The sequence below is a fragment of the Rhopalosiphum padi genome, chromosome 1, assembly GCF_020882245.1.
Source record: "Rhopalosiphum padi isolate XX-2018 chromosome 1, ASM2088224v1, whole genome shotgun sequence".
Classification (NCBI taxonomy): Eukaryota; Metazoa; Arthropoda; class Insecta; order Hemiptera; family Aphididae; genus Rhopalosiphum; species Rhopalosiphum padi.
Genome location: NC_083597.1, coordinates 48522091 through 48540614, shown reverse-complemented (window position 1 = coordinate 48540614; position 18524 = coordinate 48522091). Strand labels below are relative to the sequence as shown.

The window sequence follows — 18524 nt, the reverse complement described above, 5'->3', positions numbered from 1 at the left end:
AAGTGATTAAATTTAATGGTTTTATTTTTTATTGATTTTTCCTATTACTTTTGTGTACACTCGTAATAGGATAGGTACATCAATGATAACAGTATAATATTAATTTGTGTAAATACTCTGTAGATACAATATAATACATAGTATATAATATTAACTTAATATACTGTTAACTGCTTAGAAACATACAATGAAGGCTATTTTGTATATTTTTAAATAAAGATGTATTAGGTATATAGTTTTATATACCATATTAATTATAATTTATATGATTTTACATAAATAAACATTTCTTTGTTAATTTAAAATATAAAAGACACCGAACCTTAACACTGTTTTCCATATCGTTACATACGACCAATCCCAACCTCAACCTCAATAATATTATTCCTTGTATAATACTCGTTCATCGTTAATTAAAATTAGGTATTTTTGTATTGTTTTGTATCTTTTTATTTTATTTTTTACTAAATGATAGAATCGATTCATATTATATTATATATTTTACTATTATTGTATTATTCATAAAATAAATAAAGTATAATATTAAATATAAAAATTATTATTATTATACAGGCGTTTTCGTAAACAATAATGAATACATAAATAGGTAATGAAAATATTTTATTGTTTAAAAATGTTCTATTTTGAAAATTGTAATTGACATTAAATAATTTAAATTACTCTAAGATATTCATTAAATTAACTAAAATACATATTAGGTTAAAAATTATCAAAATGTAAACTTAATAATTTAATAAAATATAACCCAACTTATATGCTAAAGATAAAAGAATTCCATTTATTTGAAAATTATTCAAATAAATTCCTAATGCTTGTTCGTGATTAGGCATGACTGAAACTGTTGTAACTTTTATGGTTTATTGTGTATAAGCCATAGAATGTAAATTATAGGTACTTAATTTATATAAAAAAAAAATAACAATAATAGTTAACTTAAAAATTACAATAATAGTATGTTCTTATAAATGTATGCATGCCAATTTGGAAATCCTACCACCACAATATACTATTTAGTTAAATCTTTCCAATACCCAGAACCCACCTCATCAAAACGACGTCCAGAACATCTTTTTTTGGAGGGGCAAATGTATTATTTTGGCGTCTGGTGGTCGTCATGAGAACGGAGATTGGGTGCCGGCAAACGATCTGAGGCGATGGGTTTGAGGAGGAAGGATCTCGCGGCTATTTGTAGGGCGCCGAATGGATTGTGTTGCGAATTCAGTCGTCGCGGCGCTGACGAACAAGTGATATTATTCTAGCCGACAGTGACCTCAACGGTCGTGTATTAATACGTTCATAATTTTGCGGGTAAGTGAAAAAAAACTTTAATACTTGTAACTTAGATATTACATACTTCACATTAATAATATTATATTATATTGCTTTTATATTAATGTAATACACTGCATAAAATAATATCGATACACTTAAATAATAAATATACATTTAATTAAATTAGAATACAGTGAACAAAATTTCTTTCGTAAAATGCTTGTGAAAATTGAAATAAAATATGGTTTTTGATACTAGAATCATAATAAGCTTACGTGATGTAAATACTATAAAAAAAAAAATAATAATAAAGAAATATTCTAATATTTTCATTTAGAATTAGGTATAACAAAACGTATATAAAAATTTTAAAAAAATTAAAATTTTTGACAAAGCTTATTAGTCAACTTATATATTAAATAATAACATATTAAAAACTTATTTTGGGTGAATATTTTTAGCTTATTAATATTTATTTAATTTTAAAACTTATCTTAAATCCGTTTCAAAAATAAGCCATCATTTCTGAATCGTACTTTCACGATCTACCTCTAATTAAAAGTCTGCAATTTCATTATTTTATGAATATTCGTAAAATAAAATAATTAATTTAAGTTTAATTTAATGAAAGTTTAAGCAATACTCGTAAATATAAAAATCAACAAATTGAACAAATAATTTATTTGGACAAGAACTTTTCTTATTAATTAATACAATCTGAAATTGTAGTTACACTTACAGAATGTACTATATACTTGATTTTGAATTTTGATTATTATTCAAACTATTTTAAACATCTAACCTAACTGTATTTAACCAACCATAATAATGTACTCATAAAATAATATATACAAAGTTAAAAATGTAATAAAAAATGCCTATAATAGTAATATTTGTTGAATAAAATAAATCCTATCTGTATTCTGCTGAAGTTCGCGAGTTTTACATATTTTAGAACGTTAATTTAGTAATGTATGAATAAATCTAATAATATTAAAACTTTCAATTCGTGATCCTTGCATGTTTTTTTATTGTTTAGTATTTTTGTTAAAAAGTGTATGTGCCTAATCTAAAAATATTTCGAGAAAAATAACTACGTACTAGAACCTCTATAACATGATATTTCTTAAAACTGATAAGGTAGCTATTATAATAAAATATTTTTGATTATTTTAATTGTTGTATTTAAAAACGGTTTTTCATACACCACCTTGCAAATAAGTCATATCTTATGTGAATCCATTAATTATATTTAAATATTATGGCTATTATTTATACAAGTCTACCTTTATTTTATTATACCCCAATGCCAACACAAGGCTTACACAACGTTAACTGTTAAATTCCGTTAAAAATAGATAGGTACATCATTATGTTTTACGCTATTATTTTACTGATTATCAAATAATTATAATTTTCTATTGTTTATACTATACATACGCTTTGATAACGAATCTGATAATTTATTTATTATCTATGTGGTATAGTTAAACATATATATTAATTTATTATTTATTATAATTTTTAACCAATAAACCGTAAACCACACGAGGTAAAAACCGTATGTGGTCAAAGTAAAAAATTATATGCATTCGAAATAATATACCCAGTACCTACCTGTTAAGAGAATTGAAGTCGGTGATGATCTGCATCACGCAACTTAGGAATTTAGTCGTGTTTGATTTCCAACGTACCTATATCGATTCAATAATGCGGTAAGGACTATTAAAAACAAATCGTATGTATTTTATCTATATGTTTCTATTTGTATCGTTAAATATTTATAAAATTACGTACAAATCTGAGACTCAAATATAGTATAATATTTAAATAAATATACAGTAGGTATCCAACTAGTGTAGCGCCTAATATAATTCAGGGTCTAATAATTAGTATAAAAATGTAATTTCTAGACTCAACTCATACAACCTATAACTACGTTTTAATGGGTCGATATATTGTCGGTGAATATGCAAATCAACACCAATAAGACGTATCAACATATTTATTATATTTTTGCCCTTTACTTAGTGTTTAAAGTTGCCTAATCCCTTATTAACTACATTACGTTTAGAGTTATTAAATTAGAAAAATACATCACTTAATAACCTATAGTTAAAATAAATTATAATAAGCTAACTTATTAAATAATTTTCAATTGTTTAAACTAGTAGATTATACTCAGGCACGTAAATAGATGCTTATTTTTTTTTTTTTTGGGGGGGGGGTGGCGATTAACCTTATTCAGAAGAATTGAAGCTTAAAAAATGTTTTTTATTAATTATTAGTTACTAAAATATGATCTTTGGGGAGGAGGTGATCGCTCTTATCGCCTCCCCCTAAATTACGTATCTGATTATATTATATCGATTTATAATATAATAGAAACGTATGTTGTTAATTTAATTAATTTATAAAGGCATCTTTGTGTTTGTAACTTGGAGGAAAAAACGAATGACGCTAAAAGTGAATAACAAAATAATCAATAACTTTTTTTATGTGACTTGATTAAATTCGACTCAATTTAAACGTTCAACTCGATAATGTTTTAGCTATAGTAGGTATAGTGTAAACTACAGTATTATACAGCATGCACGGATATACTCGGTAAATACCGATAATATATTAGGTATACGCACGCATAACCGCATAGGTGATGAATACTGTATAATTTTAATATATAGTACGTATACCCGGTTTAATACAGCTAGGTGTATATATATATATAATCAGAATGCGTTAGGTAGGTAAGCGCTATACATACGCATCGTGTCCGTCGGGTTGCGAAACGTGATCGTCGCGCCGCCGACGTCTATCGTGCGGTCCGCAAGGCCGGACCAGTTAGTCGTTATAACCAGTAGCTCTAACAATATTATTATTAGTTATTTCACCGTAATAATATTATATAGGTATATTTGCCGTCTACGACACGTAATTTGTTTATTATTTTGCTTTTTATTTTGTTTACCACCCATCTCGGCGATCGAAACGATAAAATATTAATTATAAACTCACTGAGACACAGAAGCTCGCGTATATTATTGTAGCGGATGCACTTTTGTATTTATTGTTGTAAGCCATATTATTGTTTTTTCGGTAAGAACAACGTTAGATTTAGTATTCAATTTTAATACTTATTCATTAATGTTTTCGGTTTTTAGGTCATTTTCTTTTTTTAACTTACTTATACTTTTTAGTCTATATTTTATTGTTGAACTTATGTTTACTGAATATTTTATGATTTTAAATGAATTTTATAAGTTTTTATATTGCACTCAGAGCGTCACGCATCTATAATGTATATAGTGATAACCATGATAATATATAATATTCGATAACTAGGTCTCCTCTCGTCTAGAGACAATGGACATTCATGGGGTGCCCTAAGACGGCGCATATTATACTATTATACAGTACCTACACGGAGGTGCTTACACATACACCAATCGCATACTCGGTGTGTCTAAGCCCCACGGCCATTGCGATTTTCGGGAAAACTCGAGGCACCAAACGAATTTGCATCGCATGTGTGAAATAATCCAATAGTATAGGTATATACATCCAGTCCCAGGAAACCGTTAACCGGAACCCGAGGGCCTCACAATAACCGCCGTCTGATCCGGGGTAGGGGGCTTGTTGGGTAAGACGTATAATAATATACAGTTGTTCAAACGAGACGTAACATTATAATAATAATAATATTATTACTTATTGCGATCGTTGTATAAACATATGCGTGTAAATACTAAATACGAGTTTTTAGTTTTTACCTTGATGTTTTAACGGATCGGACGTTTTGCGCTTGGCCGTTGATCATTCGCCAATTTCATTGCGGGTACATTGAAACTTGTTTGTAATAATATATTGTGGCCTATATTTTATAATTAATTCCTAGTACACGCGGTTATCTGCCTACAAATACCACAGAATAGATACTTTTATTAATGCGTGTATGTAGATTTTAGACGCTATATAGATGCGCCTACGAGATGTGTTCGAATCGGCATGCGTTCGCCTGTATCGTTTTTATTATAATATTTTGTTCGGCGATTCTGCGACGCCTTACCTTGCATTAAATTATGTATATTATTATAATTTATAATCGTCACACAAAACAAAAACATTGCCGTATGTGATTTGTCACGATACCGGCAATGCTATTATTAAGTGTGATGAGGAAGAAAAACGAGTTCATCGACCATTGCAGTTATTAATGTTGATCATCTCGAAGAGTATACGACATTCGCACTAGTTATGCATAAACATTATAGTTATTTCAAAAACGTCCGATAAAATTTGTTTGAAATAAAATGTATTGTTTATAAATTTAGCTTAATTATTATTTGATTTATTAGTTTTGTTAAGTAATTTCATTATATCCTTCAAGACAAATCGTTTAAATCGTATTTCATACTATATCTTAAGATACATCATTATTCGTTAAGCGCCTAACTTTAGTTAATAAAAATATACATAATATATTTATGTATGCAGTAGATATGTCAATATGACGTGTTGTCAATAAGGAAACATACGTAAAAATAATACATTTTTATAATCTTGAATAATTTTTTTTGTAATCAATTGTATTGAGTAAACACATTTTATTGCAAATGAACCAAGTATATTCTCAAATTTTTATTTGTTTGAAAAAATTACTTTGTTGTATGGAATTAATTGTTAATACGTAATTAAATCGAATTGTACTTTTGTAGTTTTATTTGAAAAGATTGTAATCGTTACACACCTAGTAGTATAGTAGTATAATATTATTATTATTTATTATTTATTATTTTTATTAGATAACTACATAACGAAATATAATGTTATTAATGTATACACAAAGACAGGGGTGATAGATATTACACAGTATGCCAGTATATGTATCTGCTTAAAATACTATTAAATTAGCGATTCTGAAGGACTATAGAGTTAAACGCACAAAAAACAAAACATGTTGTGTTAAAACTTAAACACGACTAAAATATTACTTACAAAATTACTTGTTTCTAACAAACAAACCGTTTTGCTTCAATGATCATTTTGTATTTTACGGCCACAGGAAAAGTGCTACATTGCTACTTGTAAACCATAATATATTATTGTGTATATCTGTCTACAATATTGTAAATTTGGTACTTTTTAAGGCATCATAGAATATCATAAATTTAGACAGTTCACGGATTGTAAGCACGAATATAAACACGAAGCTACAAACAAATTCATCATCGCGTAATGTTAGAACCTTGATGAATAACAAAGCGATAAAAATTTGTATATTTTGTTTGTTTATCTATAATAAATCATTATTATTAGTATAATATATCACAAAAATATTATAAAAATCATAGATGAAACCGATGCACATGAATTAATAACATCTACTTTTATAAAAAAGTATAAATATAATATTTCTAGGTAGGTATATAAATAACAGTTTAAACATGACCAAAATATTATTATTTAATAATAAACGTTTATTTGAAAAAAGTTATATACTTATTATTTATTAAGTATTTTAATATATTTTGTAAAATTCTATAATATTAATTTAGGACCTAAATTTATTATTATTTCATGAATTTATATATTATTTTAATTGGTTTATAGATCAAAATAAGCGAGTCTTAATTGATATTTATTTCATAATATTCAATTTACTGTTGTTGTTTTTAATAGTAAAAAAGTTCTCGTTTAAAGCGGTAACGCAAATCATATGTCTATAAAAATAAGAATCATCGTTTTATAAACATTGGTGTTTTACTAACGTAAAAAAATAAAAAAGTAGCTTAGGAACAAAAAAATAAATAAAACCATCGCTGTGAGTTAGTTTTTAAGTTTAAACGATGCGTGCGTGTGTAGTGATTACTTGCAAAACAGGCAGTGTATAGACATCTTTCATCAGGATATCTGATACATCGGATATAGGCTGTCTAGGATCCAGAAAACACACAAACGGGAGGGAGTATCATATATTTTTGTTGTTGGTTTAACACAAATCAAATACTACAATAATTTTATAAAAAAAAGAAAACTAAATAATAATACTTTCGTAGAAATAATGTAAATAAGTGTAATATATTATAAACGGAACACAGTTCAATAATAATATTTAAATCGGTAGATTTTACAGAATTTAATTAACCGGTTCACAGTAAAGTTAAAAAATCATCAACTGTCAGTGGAAAAACATCACTAAATTTAATATAATAATATTAATTTAATTTTAAAACTCAAAATATAATCAATTAAGTGCTTCTTAATCCGTTTTGAGTGAATAATTAATAAATATGTTATTAAAATGTCGTCCAATCCGGAACGTGGCGATTTTTTCACAAAGTGTCATTAGCCGTACGGAAATAACGATTTAAGTACCAGTGTACAACCATCACACGTTGCGCGTAATTATTATGCGCAAATTGCTTATGCTCGTCGGCGGTGAAGTGTTCCACCGCTGCCGAGTATATCCCAATGTCAATGTCACGATATTAGAGACTAGAGAGAGTGTTATATGCTATCGTCTCCGGTTTGTTGTTATGCCGAATTAGCTGGACAACAACATCATAATAACGTTGTGCGATCATGATAATGTACGTAATTATGCCCAATTCACGGTTCGTTTGTTAACGACGATCGACTATGAAAACAGTCTAATATTATTATAAATATATTAATCGGGCTTCAGGCTATCTGTCAACGATATAGCATCATCATTCATCAGATTCACTTTGGATAGTATTATAATAGTGGTTTATAGGTATTTACAGTGAGTGTTCACTCCATAAACCGGTATAAATGTATAATATAATATCTGTTTGTTAATAAAATAAAATTATAACAATACAATTTTAAATTGTTTTATTCAAATTCTTATTATAATTAAGAACATTTGAACATTTCATACTTAAAACGTTATAGGCTTATACTATACATCACATAGTGACGTTATTATCAAAGTGCTAAATTAAACCAAACTATGATTAAAATGTGATTTTTATTATTCATTAAGGACTTATATACTAATAAAGCTTATATTACTTTTATACGTTTTTGAATAGAAATAATTACCTAATCAATTAATAACAATAATAAAACTAAATTTACATTAATAAATAAACAATAAACTTAATAAACACATCCTAAACCTTCGATTGTACACATATAATATGATAATATTAATTGTTATGAACTATACAATTTAACTATAGGGACAAGACAAAAAAAAAGTTAATTTATATACTATAATATAATTTTACTTTTATACCGACACATAGAATATTTGTAAAATATGCTTATTCTTAAATTAATATTATTTTATCCCGTTTATAATTTAATAGGAAAAAATATTGGCAGTATTTTAGTTTTCGTGATTCGTATAGAATTTTGTGACTATGAAGTTAAAATCCCTTAATTATGACAGTTTCAATTAATACCAATATTTATACACCTAATTACTGTAATTACTTCTTAGCAGACACAGATCCAGAATATATTTTTGAGAAAGGAGAGTGCAGTGGCGTATTTGAGATAATTTTCCGGGGGGGGGGGCAAAATACGAAAATGTCTCAGCTGTTAAAATTTAAGGAAATTTGAATAAAATAGTTTATTTTTTTTTATTTGGTTAGTGTTTTAAACACTAATTCAAACTTGTTCAGTTATAATCCAAAAAAATTCAACACAATAAAAAGCACCTTATTTGTTGCTCAAAATTTTAAATTTTAATATAATATAGTCTATAGTGATAGGTATTCATAAAATAATTATATTATAAGGTCTATATTTCTTTTTTTTGTGGCAGCAAACATATCAATGACTTCGTCCATTTCAAAGCCCCTGTGTCTATGAATATTTAGTAAAGCCACATCCTAGTCATAATACTCATAATAATGGAATTTAACTTATAATAAATTACAGATTTTGAAAAACAGTAAAAAAAAACAAGTCTAGTCCTCAGGGAGGGGGGCAAGTGCCCCTATTTCACTCCTCCCTCAAATACGCCACTGAGAGGATGACCGATAAAATCGGACTCCCCATGTAACCACGTCTGCTTTCTAGAGTTATCACATTGATTTTTATTTTGTGGGAAGGGAAGGGGGCTACTTTTAAGAGTTAAAGGAAACTGAAAATTCTTACATATACAATTGACAGCTGTTTAGTCAGAAATATTTTTATCAACATTCTATTCCCGGAAAGGTTAACTGATAACATTATCTTCAATACAAATTTATAATCTATTACTTCCTATTCGTGTACTAATGTACTATTATATGTATAAAAAAAAGTAATTTGTATGTACGTAAAAGTTGACGGTGAATACGTGCTAGACCTTGATCGCACAATATCCAATCCTTGAACCTTGATCATCATTTTTACTATTCGCTACAATGTCATCACGTCATCATCTCACCATTCAAGTTTTCATATGAATCCGATTGAAACTCATGACATCATCATTTGGTACCTACATGGCTACATGCCGTTCACAAACTATATTGACACACAAAAATAACACACACGTACGTACACGTAGTACACGCATACATTCTGTACGTGTTCAAGACATTTAAGTACTGTAAACGTGACTTTGATTTAAAATTATAAAGTTGGCCAGAATATTTCGGATTAATGAAGTAGGTATTTAAATGCTTAAGTATAATAATTTATAGTTGTCATTTTGTGAATTAAAATTGTTTTCAATAGAATTTAAAAGAGACATGACAACATTCAAATTACCAAAAGTGTAAGTAAAAATGAAAATCAAACTTTGTATTGGTTATACAATTATATTTTACAAACAAACTATATTTTATTAATTAACACAAATTAAAATATCAATCGAAAAAAATAAAGTTAAGTACCTACTTTATTACCTAATTGATCTGTAAATAATACTGCAGTCAACTGTGTTGATATATGCGCCCACGTCTTTTACTTATTTATTTACTCAAACATAAAAATTATGAACCAAATATTTCGTATTATTGATAGGTATTATAAATACCTTTATCCCAATACCTTATTAGAAATTGGAATTATTATCCCAAATATGGTTTTAAATAATAAAATGTTGAAAATAATTTTTTATGTAAAATACTATGTTTTTGTTTTGAGGACGATTTAAGTTGAAATTTCAATATATAGATACAGTATAGTTGTATTTGTATACGATTAGCCATTATGATATTTCAAAATATTCCTGACACTTAAAAGAAATGTACCAATATTGTTTACTGCTGTAAACAACGTGATTTTGTGACTCATTAGAACCCGATGGCGCTACGTCAGATTTGCATAGTCATTTCGGTCAACGGCCAACCATGACCTCCTCTCTTCGACCTCATAAACACGATCTGGTCGTACGAAATATCAAACCTACCTCCCCCAGCTTTACTTTCTCGTCTACTTCCGTGTTAATTTCTTGTACTCATACGCACATTTCTCAGATTAACAAATTTATATTCATCTAGTATACCTTCTATAATGTATTTGATAATAGCAAGACATTTATATAAATATATATAAATGTTTTATTGTATAGTGTGCTACATAATACATAGACACATAATTATGTTTAGGTGTACGTAAAGCTTTGAATTATGTTAATATTGTATTGATATTATATTAGTCATCTATATGGAATTGTAATAAGATAAATCAAAAGATAAGATCTTTCAAATAAGATTTTAAATTGCAAAACGATAGGACACATGCATAAATATAGATAATTTTAAAATAATCATTAGAAATGTATTCAAGTATAACTAACGAATTTATTTTTAGTATACAGTTTAACTATGTATGTGCTTAATTTTTAATAATATAATCACACCTATTATAAAATTCGATGAAATAAATATTTGTGGAAGATTCGGGGGTACCTTATCAATATCAAATATTAAACGACATTTTTTTTTACGATTACGATTATGATTAAATAATAAAATATTTAAGTACGTTCTATCTTTAACCTGATAATTGTATTTATACTACTATTGCTAGTAATTTAGGTTAATAAGTTGATTTAATATGTGTCATGTATTTTATATGTGCAGTGTATTTTCAATTGATGCGATTTTATATTCACTTTTATACTTTTAGAGATTCGCATATTCTTATGGGTATAACCGGTTTGTGATTCCGTTATTTTAAAAGATATAATATCTGCATATAGACATATAGTATAACATTTTTAACCACATACTACAGGCAGTTACTGACATGTAATACTAGACAATATTTTACGGCTGAAATAATTTTCCGGCCAATGAGTCCTTTAAAAAATTAAATGTATTTATTTATAATTGTTTTGTTTTCAGAAAGATTTTTGATTATATTATAACTAAGTGACAAGTCATATACAATCATGGTGGGTTCGATGAGCCGAATCATCGTCTTAGTGTGTATGATTTATCATTCAATATGTGGTATGTTTTTATCTATACATTCCGTAAAAACAAAAAAAAATTATTATTTTGTATTACAGATGTCACCGGCAGAGGATCAAGAGCTAGTTCAAGTCCCACAGAAGGAACATTTATTTGTAAATCAGAAGGATTTCATTCAGACCCGTCTGACTGTACATCATTTTATAGATGTGTAAACTTTGGAGCTGGGACATACTATACCAAGTTTAAATTTCAATGTTCTCCTGGAACTGTTTTTGATCCAGAAAACTCTGTATGCGTACATCCTTCTTTTTCTAATAGAGAAGAATGCAAAAATGTACAATTTAGTAATCCCGAGCCTGAACCTAGCCCAGAAGAATCTAATTCGTGGAATTCACAACCTAATGAAACTCCAAATCAACCAAACCCTAATAAACCAAATAACTCAGGTTATGGCTCAACCGCCCCCGAATATTTAAGCCAGCCATCTTCCAACTATGATTATGGGCGCCCACAAACCGGTTATAAGCCAACACAAACTGAATACGTACAACCTCAATCACCAATATACCAACCTCCCCCATATATACCACCTCAACCAAACTATCCATCAAATAATTATAAACCTCAACAGCCAGAATATGTAGAATCTAAACCTCAACCAAGTTACAATCAACCACAACCTCAATCTGGTTACATTCCTACTTCATCACAACCTGCACAACAACCAAGTTATAACCAACCTCCACAATCTGGTTACATTCCTACTTCATCACAACCGGTACAAAAACCAAATTATAACCAACCACCGCAATCTGGTTACACACAAACATCAACGCCACCGGCACAACAGTTCAACTATAATCAACCACCACAATCTGGTTACAAACCACCTAGTCAACAACCTAGCTATAACCAACCACCACAATCTGGTTATATACCACCTAGTCAGCAACCAAGTGCTAATCGACCACCACAGAATAATTATGTGCAACCTGTAGTATCAACATCAGAGCCAAATTATTACCAACCATCAAATCCTAATTATAATCAACCGCAATCTACTTATGCACCTCCTGTTCAACCAGAAGATGGCTACAATCAGCAATCATCATCGGAAAGTCCTGAAAATGAAGTAGATAATGAATCGCCTGATCAACCAGAAGATACTAGTTCTACTGGACCAAATTGTGTGTCAGAAGGATTCCATCCATACGATGAAGGCTGTAGTAAAAAATTCATAAGATGTGTGGCTAAAGGTGATGGAACTTTTACCAAATATGAATTTAATTGTGGTGAAGGGACCTTATGGGATGATAGTCAACAAACATGTAACCATGCTAATCTAGTAAATTGTGGAACCACGACAGCAGCTACACCTTCCACAATACAATCAGATTCTACTGTAGCGCAACAAATAACCACAGCCAACCAATGGTCTAGTTCAATGAGTTCATCTATGATGTCAAGCTCGAGTTCAAGTTCTAGTAGTTCTTCAAGTAGCCAATTTTCAACTTCAGCTATCATTGCTGGTCAAACAAATGGAGGAAATAACCAACAGATTTCATCTCAAGGTGCTTCTTTAACAACAGTTGCTATGAATCAAGGCTCAAATCAGGCTGAAAGTTCTAGTACAAATCAACAATTAGCTACTTCTGGGTCTAGTCAAGCTGTAACATCTGGATTTAACCAACAAACAACTCTTGCTGGAGCTAGTCAACAGACCACTAGTGCCGCAGCCAACCAACAGACCACTAGTGCCGCAGCCAACCAACAGACAACTAGTGCTGGAGCCAACCAACAGACAACTAGTGCTGGAGCTAATCAACAGACAACTAGTGCCGCAGCCAACCAACAGACAACTAGTGCTGCAGCCAACCAACAGACAACTAGTGCTGGAGCCAACCAACAGACAACTAGTGCTGGAGCTAATCAACAGACAACTAGTGCTGGAGCCAACCAACAGACAACTAGTGCTGGAGCTAACCAACAGACAACTGGTTTTGGTTCTAACCAACAGACAACTGGTTTTGGATCTAACCAACAGACAACAAGCGCAGGATCAAATCAACAGACAACTAGCGTTGGATCAAATCAACAAACAACTGGCGCAGGATCAAATCAACAGACAACTGGTGCAGGATCTATTCAACAAATAAATAATTCTGGAAATAAACCAACTTCACCAATGTCATCAACATTAAAACCGACAACGCCAATTCATACAACAAAAAAACCAATGGTATCGACAACTCCGAAACCAACTACTTCACAACCAACAACTCCAAAACCAACCACTCCAAAACCAACCACTCTTAAACCAATCACTTCAAAACCAACCACTTCTAAACCAACCACTTCTAAACCAACTACTCAAAAACCAATCAATTCAAGTACTACACAAAAAGTTACAACGACAACTCAGTCAACATCTACTTTACCAACAACTACTACACAAAAAACCACTACTAAGAAACCAGTGCAAAACACTTCAATTTCTAAACCAACCACTCAATCAACTATAAAACCATCTGTTACAACAACTATTAAACCTATAAATTCAAAACCAACAACAATTGCTCCCACAAACAAACCATTAAACCAATCACCAACAACTATTAAACCAGTAAGTCAACAATCTACGAAAAAACCACCTACCACACCTGTTACCACATCATCATCTATAAATCATCAAACACAACCACCTGCAACAACAGACACTTGTACGACAGAAGGATTTTTCCCAGATTCTAAAGATTGCAACAAATTTTATAGATGTGTTGGTAATGGAAAAGGATTTACTAAATATAACTTTAATTGCGGGCCAGGAACTGTTTGGGATCATATTAATAATGTATGTAATCATCCATGGGCAGTGGATAGAGATTGTTCTAAATCAAGTCCATCGTCTACAGCTGGATCAACAGAACCAATTGTTTCAAATAGTTCTGAAAATCCAATATCAAGTCAACCTAGTAACCCAGAAATATCCACAACATTCCTTACCAGTCCTTCCCCTCAGTCGTCAACAAGTAGTCAAACTACTCAAACCCAAACTTCAACATCTACGTCTAGTCAACAAACATCTTCAACCACAAGCCAAACAGTTATATCGACTAATAATTCGACTGCCCCTTGTAATACTCCACCAAAGCCACCTAGCAAAATAGTGTGTAATGGAAGTGGATTTTTCCCTCATCCTGATGATTGTAAAAAGTTCTATAGATGTGTCGACTGGGATGGCGATAAAGGTGAACGGTTTTCTGTGTACCACTTCGACTGTCCTCAAGGAACCATTTTTGATCCTAGCTTAAACGTTTGTAATCACGAAGCTTCTGTATACCCCCCCAGAGATTGTTCTGGATCAAGCACTCCGCAAATTAGTGGAACTACTCCGGCTACTGAAATATCTACTACCACAGAAGCAAGTACTATAGTAACAACTGAAGGTCAAACTGACACAACAGGACCTTCTGAAACTAATGAACCAGAATCAAGACCAACTTCAAGTTTGCCAGATACAGAATCTACTACATCTAGTCAACCAGAAACTAATCCACCGACAACTAATCCAACAGGAACTGATCCAATAACGTCTAGTGTAACTGAGACTACAACGAGTCAAATAGAAACAAATCCACCGACAACTAATCCATCAGAAACTAATCCACCAACAACTAATCCATCAGAAACTAATCCACCAACAACTAATCCATCAGAAACTAATCCACCAACAACTAATCCAACAGGAACTGATCCAATAACGTCTAGTGTAACTGAGACTACAACGAGTCAAATAGAAACAAATCCACCGACAACTAATCCATCAGAAACTAATCCACCAACAACTAATCCATCAGAAACTAATCCACCAACAACTAATCCATCGGAAACAAATTCACCTACAAGTCAAACAGAAACAACAGATTCTGAAACAAATCAACCGTCAACAGAAACATTACCTGCTACAACAACTTCACCAGAAACTTCAAACTCTACAGACAGGTGTCCTACTTTAGATCCTGATCAAGTTGCATTAGTGTGCCCAACAGGCTTTAGAAGACATCCAAAAAATTGTAACTTATTTTATCAATGTACAATAGCAGACAATAATGACATTAAGGTATTGGTCCTGGCGTGTTCCAATGGTACGTACTATGACCAAAGAAGAATTCAATGTTTACCACCAGATGAAGCAGAATCGTGTCCATTGAATAACGAAGGCCGGTCAGAACCACTTGAAGAGATACTGCCAACTGTAAGTTATTACAATTGAGTTTCTAAATAAACTTACATATAAAACTGGTTTATGTTTATTTTACATAGGTCCAGATTCAACCGTATCGGCAGTTATGTCCGTCAGAAGGAATGTTTGGTTCTCCAACTGATTGTCAAACTTTTGTAAAATGCAATAGAAATGCTCGAGGACTTCTCAGTGGTAAAATTTTAAATATAAATTTGATTAATAATTATGAACAATTTTGCTATATAATATGTTTCTTTTTTAGGTCAAATGTATCAATGTCCCGAAGGTCAAAGCTTTTGGGAAACATCTAAGAAATGTGAGAAGAATAGGAAAATTCCCATGTGTAATAAACTCGGCCCTAAATTAAATTGGCAAACGAGTCTAGCTCCTGTTCTTGCTAATTAATGAAATTTAATTTTATAAGCAAAAATTTCAAGTTAAAACGTTTAATTAGCTCAATCATAATGTATATTATTTAAGCTTATGGTAATAAGTAATATGTAATTAATTATTTAACCTTAATTTAGATTACAATTTGTGTAAATTTTGAAAAATGTTTCAAAGATTTACCTAGGCAACAAAAATACACAACTTAAAATTGATTCACTATACGTTTAGTTTGTGAGAATATGAACAGAAAATCAAACTAAATATGTAATGGTGCTAGCAAATATTATAAATTAGGTTACTATTAATCTGTGATTAATGGTTAATGATTAATACAATATTTTTGTTATGAACCATATTACCTATGCATTTGATTTCAAAAATAATGTGCCATATTAGACAAGTATTTTTGCTTAAAAGTCTCATCAATTTTTGAAACATTTTTTAAATATTGCAAATAATTACGTATAAGTTATATTTTTATATTTTTTATACAATATTGTGATGAATTTATTGTTTTTTTTTTTTTTTAATCTTATATTTATAAATTTTGTACATACATTTTTATGCCAAATTAAAAATATATTATTAATTTAATTTTTGCAAGCTTTTTTAGTTTAATTTTATTCAATAATTAAAATAATTATATTGTAATAATTAAAAAAATAGATAGTAGGAACTCTATTTAATAAAATATAAAAATAATTACATTTATGAGTTTGATGTTTTCAAACTAAAATATTGTTGTAAATATTAAATATATTAAATATTAACATGACGTTCATAAAATAAAATTAGGTTTATAAGTTAAAAATTAACTATAGTTAAACTACAGCAATAACATTAATAGGCAATAATTGAAAATAAACTATCTACAGATAGTAATTAAGTTTAAACTAGTATAATAATTTTACAATTTTATTTGTACGCAGTATATAACAATAGCACACTATCATACCGTATAATATTGTACTATTTTTATCAATAAGAAAAATATCGTTGTTAGAAAATCCTGATGATATCTATAAATTAAAAACTATAACAGATAGATAATACAAAATAATACAATACTAAAAAATATATTCCACCTAAAAATTTGAACAGTTTATTAATTTTTAAGATTCAGAGCCAGGAGAAGAATGTTTTGATTTTAAAATTACCTATACATTTTTTTTTATGTAAAAATTCTTGAAAAATTAATACATTAGGTTCCTTATATCTAAGCATAAGTTTTTCGTATACTAATAAAAAAAATATCGAAAGAACATAATCAAAATATTTTTTAAAAGCGTTTAAAGCTTGACTAAATATTCACGTGTAAAATAATAAATTCTAATCAATCTAAAAATTCATGTAAAAATAAGCTTTAATTTATCATAGATAAAATGGTTGTCTTTTTGTGTGGAGTGTAATCACGACGTTACCGTCGTTACCCACATCAGTCACAACATGCAGCGTGCTGATGACTGTACCACGCGAAATATTTGAAGCTTATTAATTATTATGATTCTTTTTATAGATAATCGAAAACAATATATTAGATGAATAAATATTTAAATAGCAACTATTATAACAACAATAAAATATATGTGAAACCAGAAATCACATATTTTTATCATAACGTCACCACTATATTTTTTTTCACGTTCTTACGCATAACACAATATTGGTTTTTATTTTTTATTTTAATAACGCATTAGTACATTATTACCTACCAAAATAATGGAAGTCGTGTTATAAATTAAATTATAATTTACAGCACCCAGTAACCTAACCCAAAATATTTAATAAAGGAGTGAATAAATTATATTATAGATAAGATTATGTTTAAAATATGTATGTATAATATATTAATATGTGTATAGACTAGCGCCGTATCCAGGGGGGGCTTTTGGGCTTAAAGCCCACCCCGAAATCTTTTATTTTAAATAGTATGTATACATATATGTTTTTAAATAATTTCCTATTTTCCTATAAAGTTAAGTATGAATGTTAAGCCCTCCCCCCCTCCGAAAACAAATCCTGGGTACGTCACTAGTGTAGACTATGTAGTGTTTGTACTTATATATCAATGTGTTTCGTTCAAAGACCGAAATTGTACATATTGGAATGTGCGGTACTGCGGTAGATTCAGTAATTTGCAGTGTAGGTACACACTACTAAGTGTTCAATGCATAAATATTATTCTTCTGTCTAAGGTACAAAATGTTGCT

The 18524-nt window shown here is 29.6% G+C and overlaps 1 protein-coding gene across 1 annotated transcript; it reads left to right on the top strand.

Moving 5' to 3' along the window:
• The first annotated feature begins 1173 nt into the window (after positions 1 to 1173).
• LOC132918700 (mucin-2-like) lies at positions 1174 to 17019 on the top strand. The gene is made up of 5 exons (XM_060980123.1): positions 1174 to 1329; positions 11610 to 11717; positions 11777 to 15936; positions 16005 to 16116; positions 16187 to 17019. The coding sequence occupies exons 2-5, from the start codon at positions 11657 to 11659 to the stop codon at positions 16327 to 16329; spliced, it is 4476 nt and encodes a 1491-aa protein (XP_060836106.1). The 5' UTR covers positions 1174 to 1329; positions 11610 to 11656; the 3' UTR covers positions 16330 to 17019.
• Positions 17020 to 18524: the final 1505 nt, after the last annotated feature.

Coding starts and splice junctions, on each gene's coding strand:
- LOC132918700 (XM_060980123.1), top strand. CDS start 11,657: ATGGTGGGTTCGATGAGCCGAATCATCGTCTTAGTGTGTATGATTTAT. Junction 11,718..11,776: donor GATTTATCATTCAATATGTG/GTATGTTTTTAT, acceptor TTTGTATTACAG/ATGTCACCGGCAGAGGATCA. Junction 16,117..16,186: donor TGCTCGAGGACTTCTCAGTG/GTAAAATTTTAA, acceptor TTTCTTTTTTAG/GTCAAATGTATCAATGTCCC.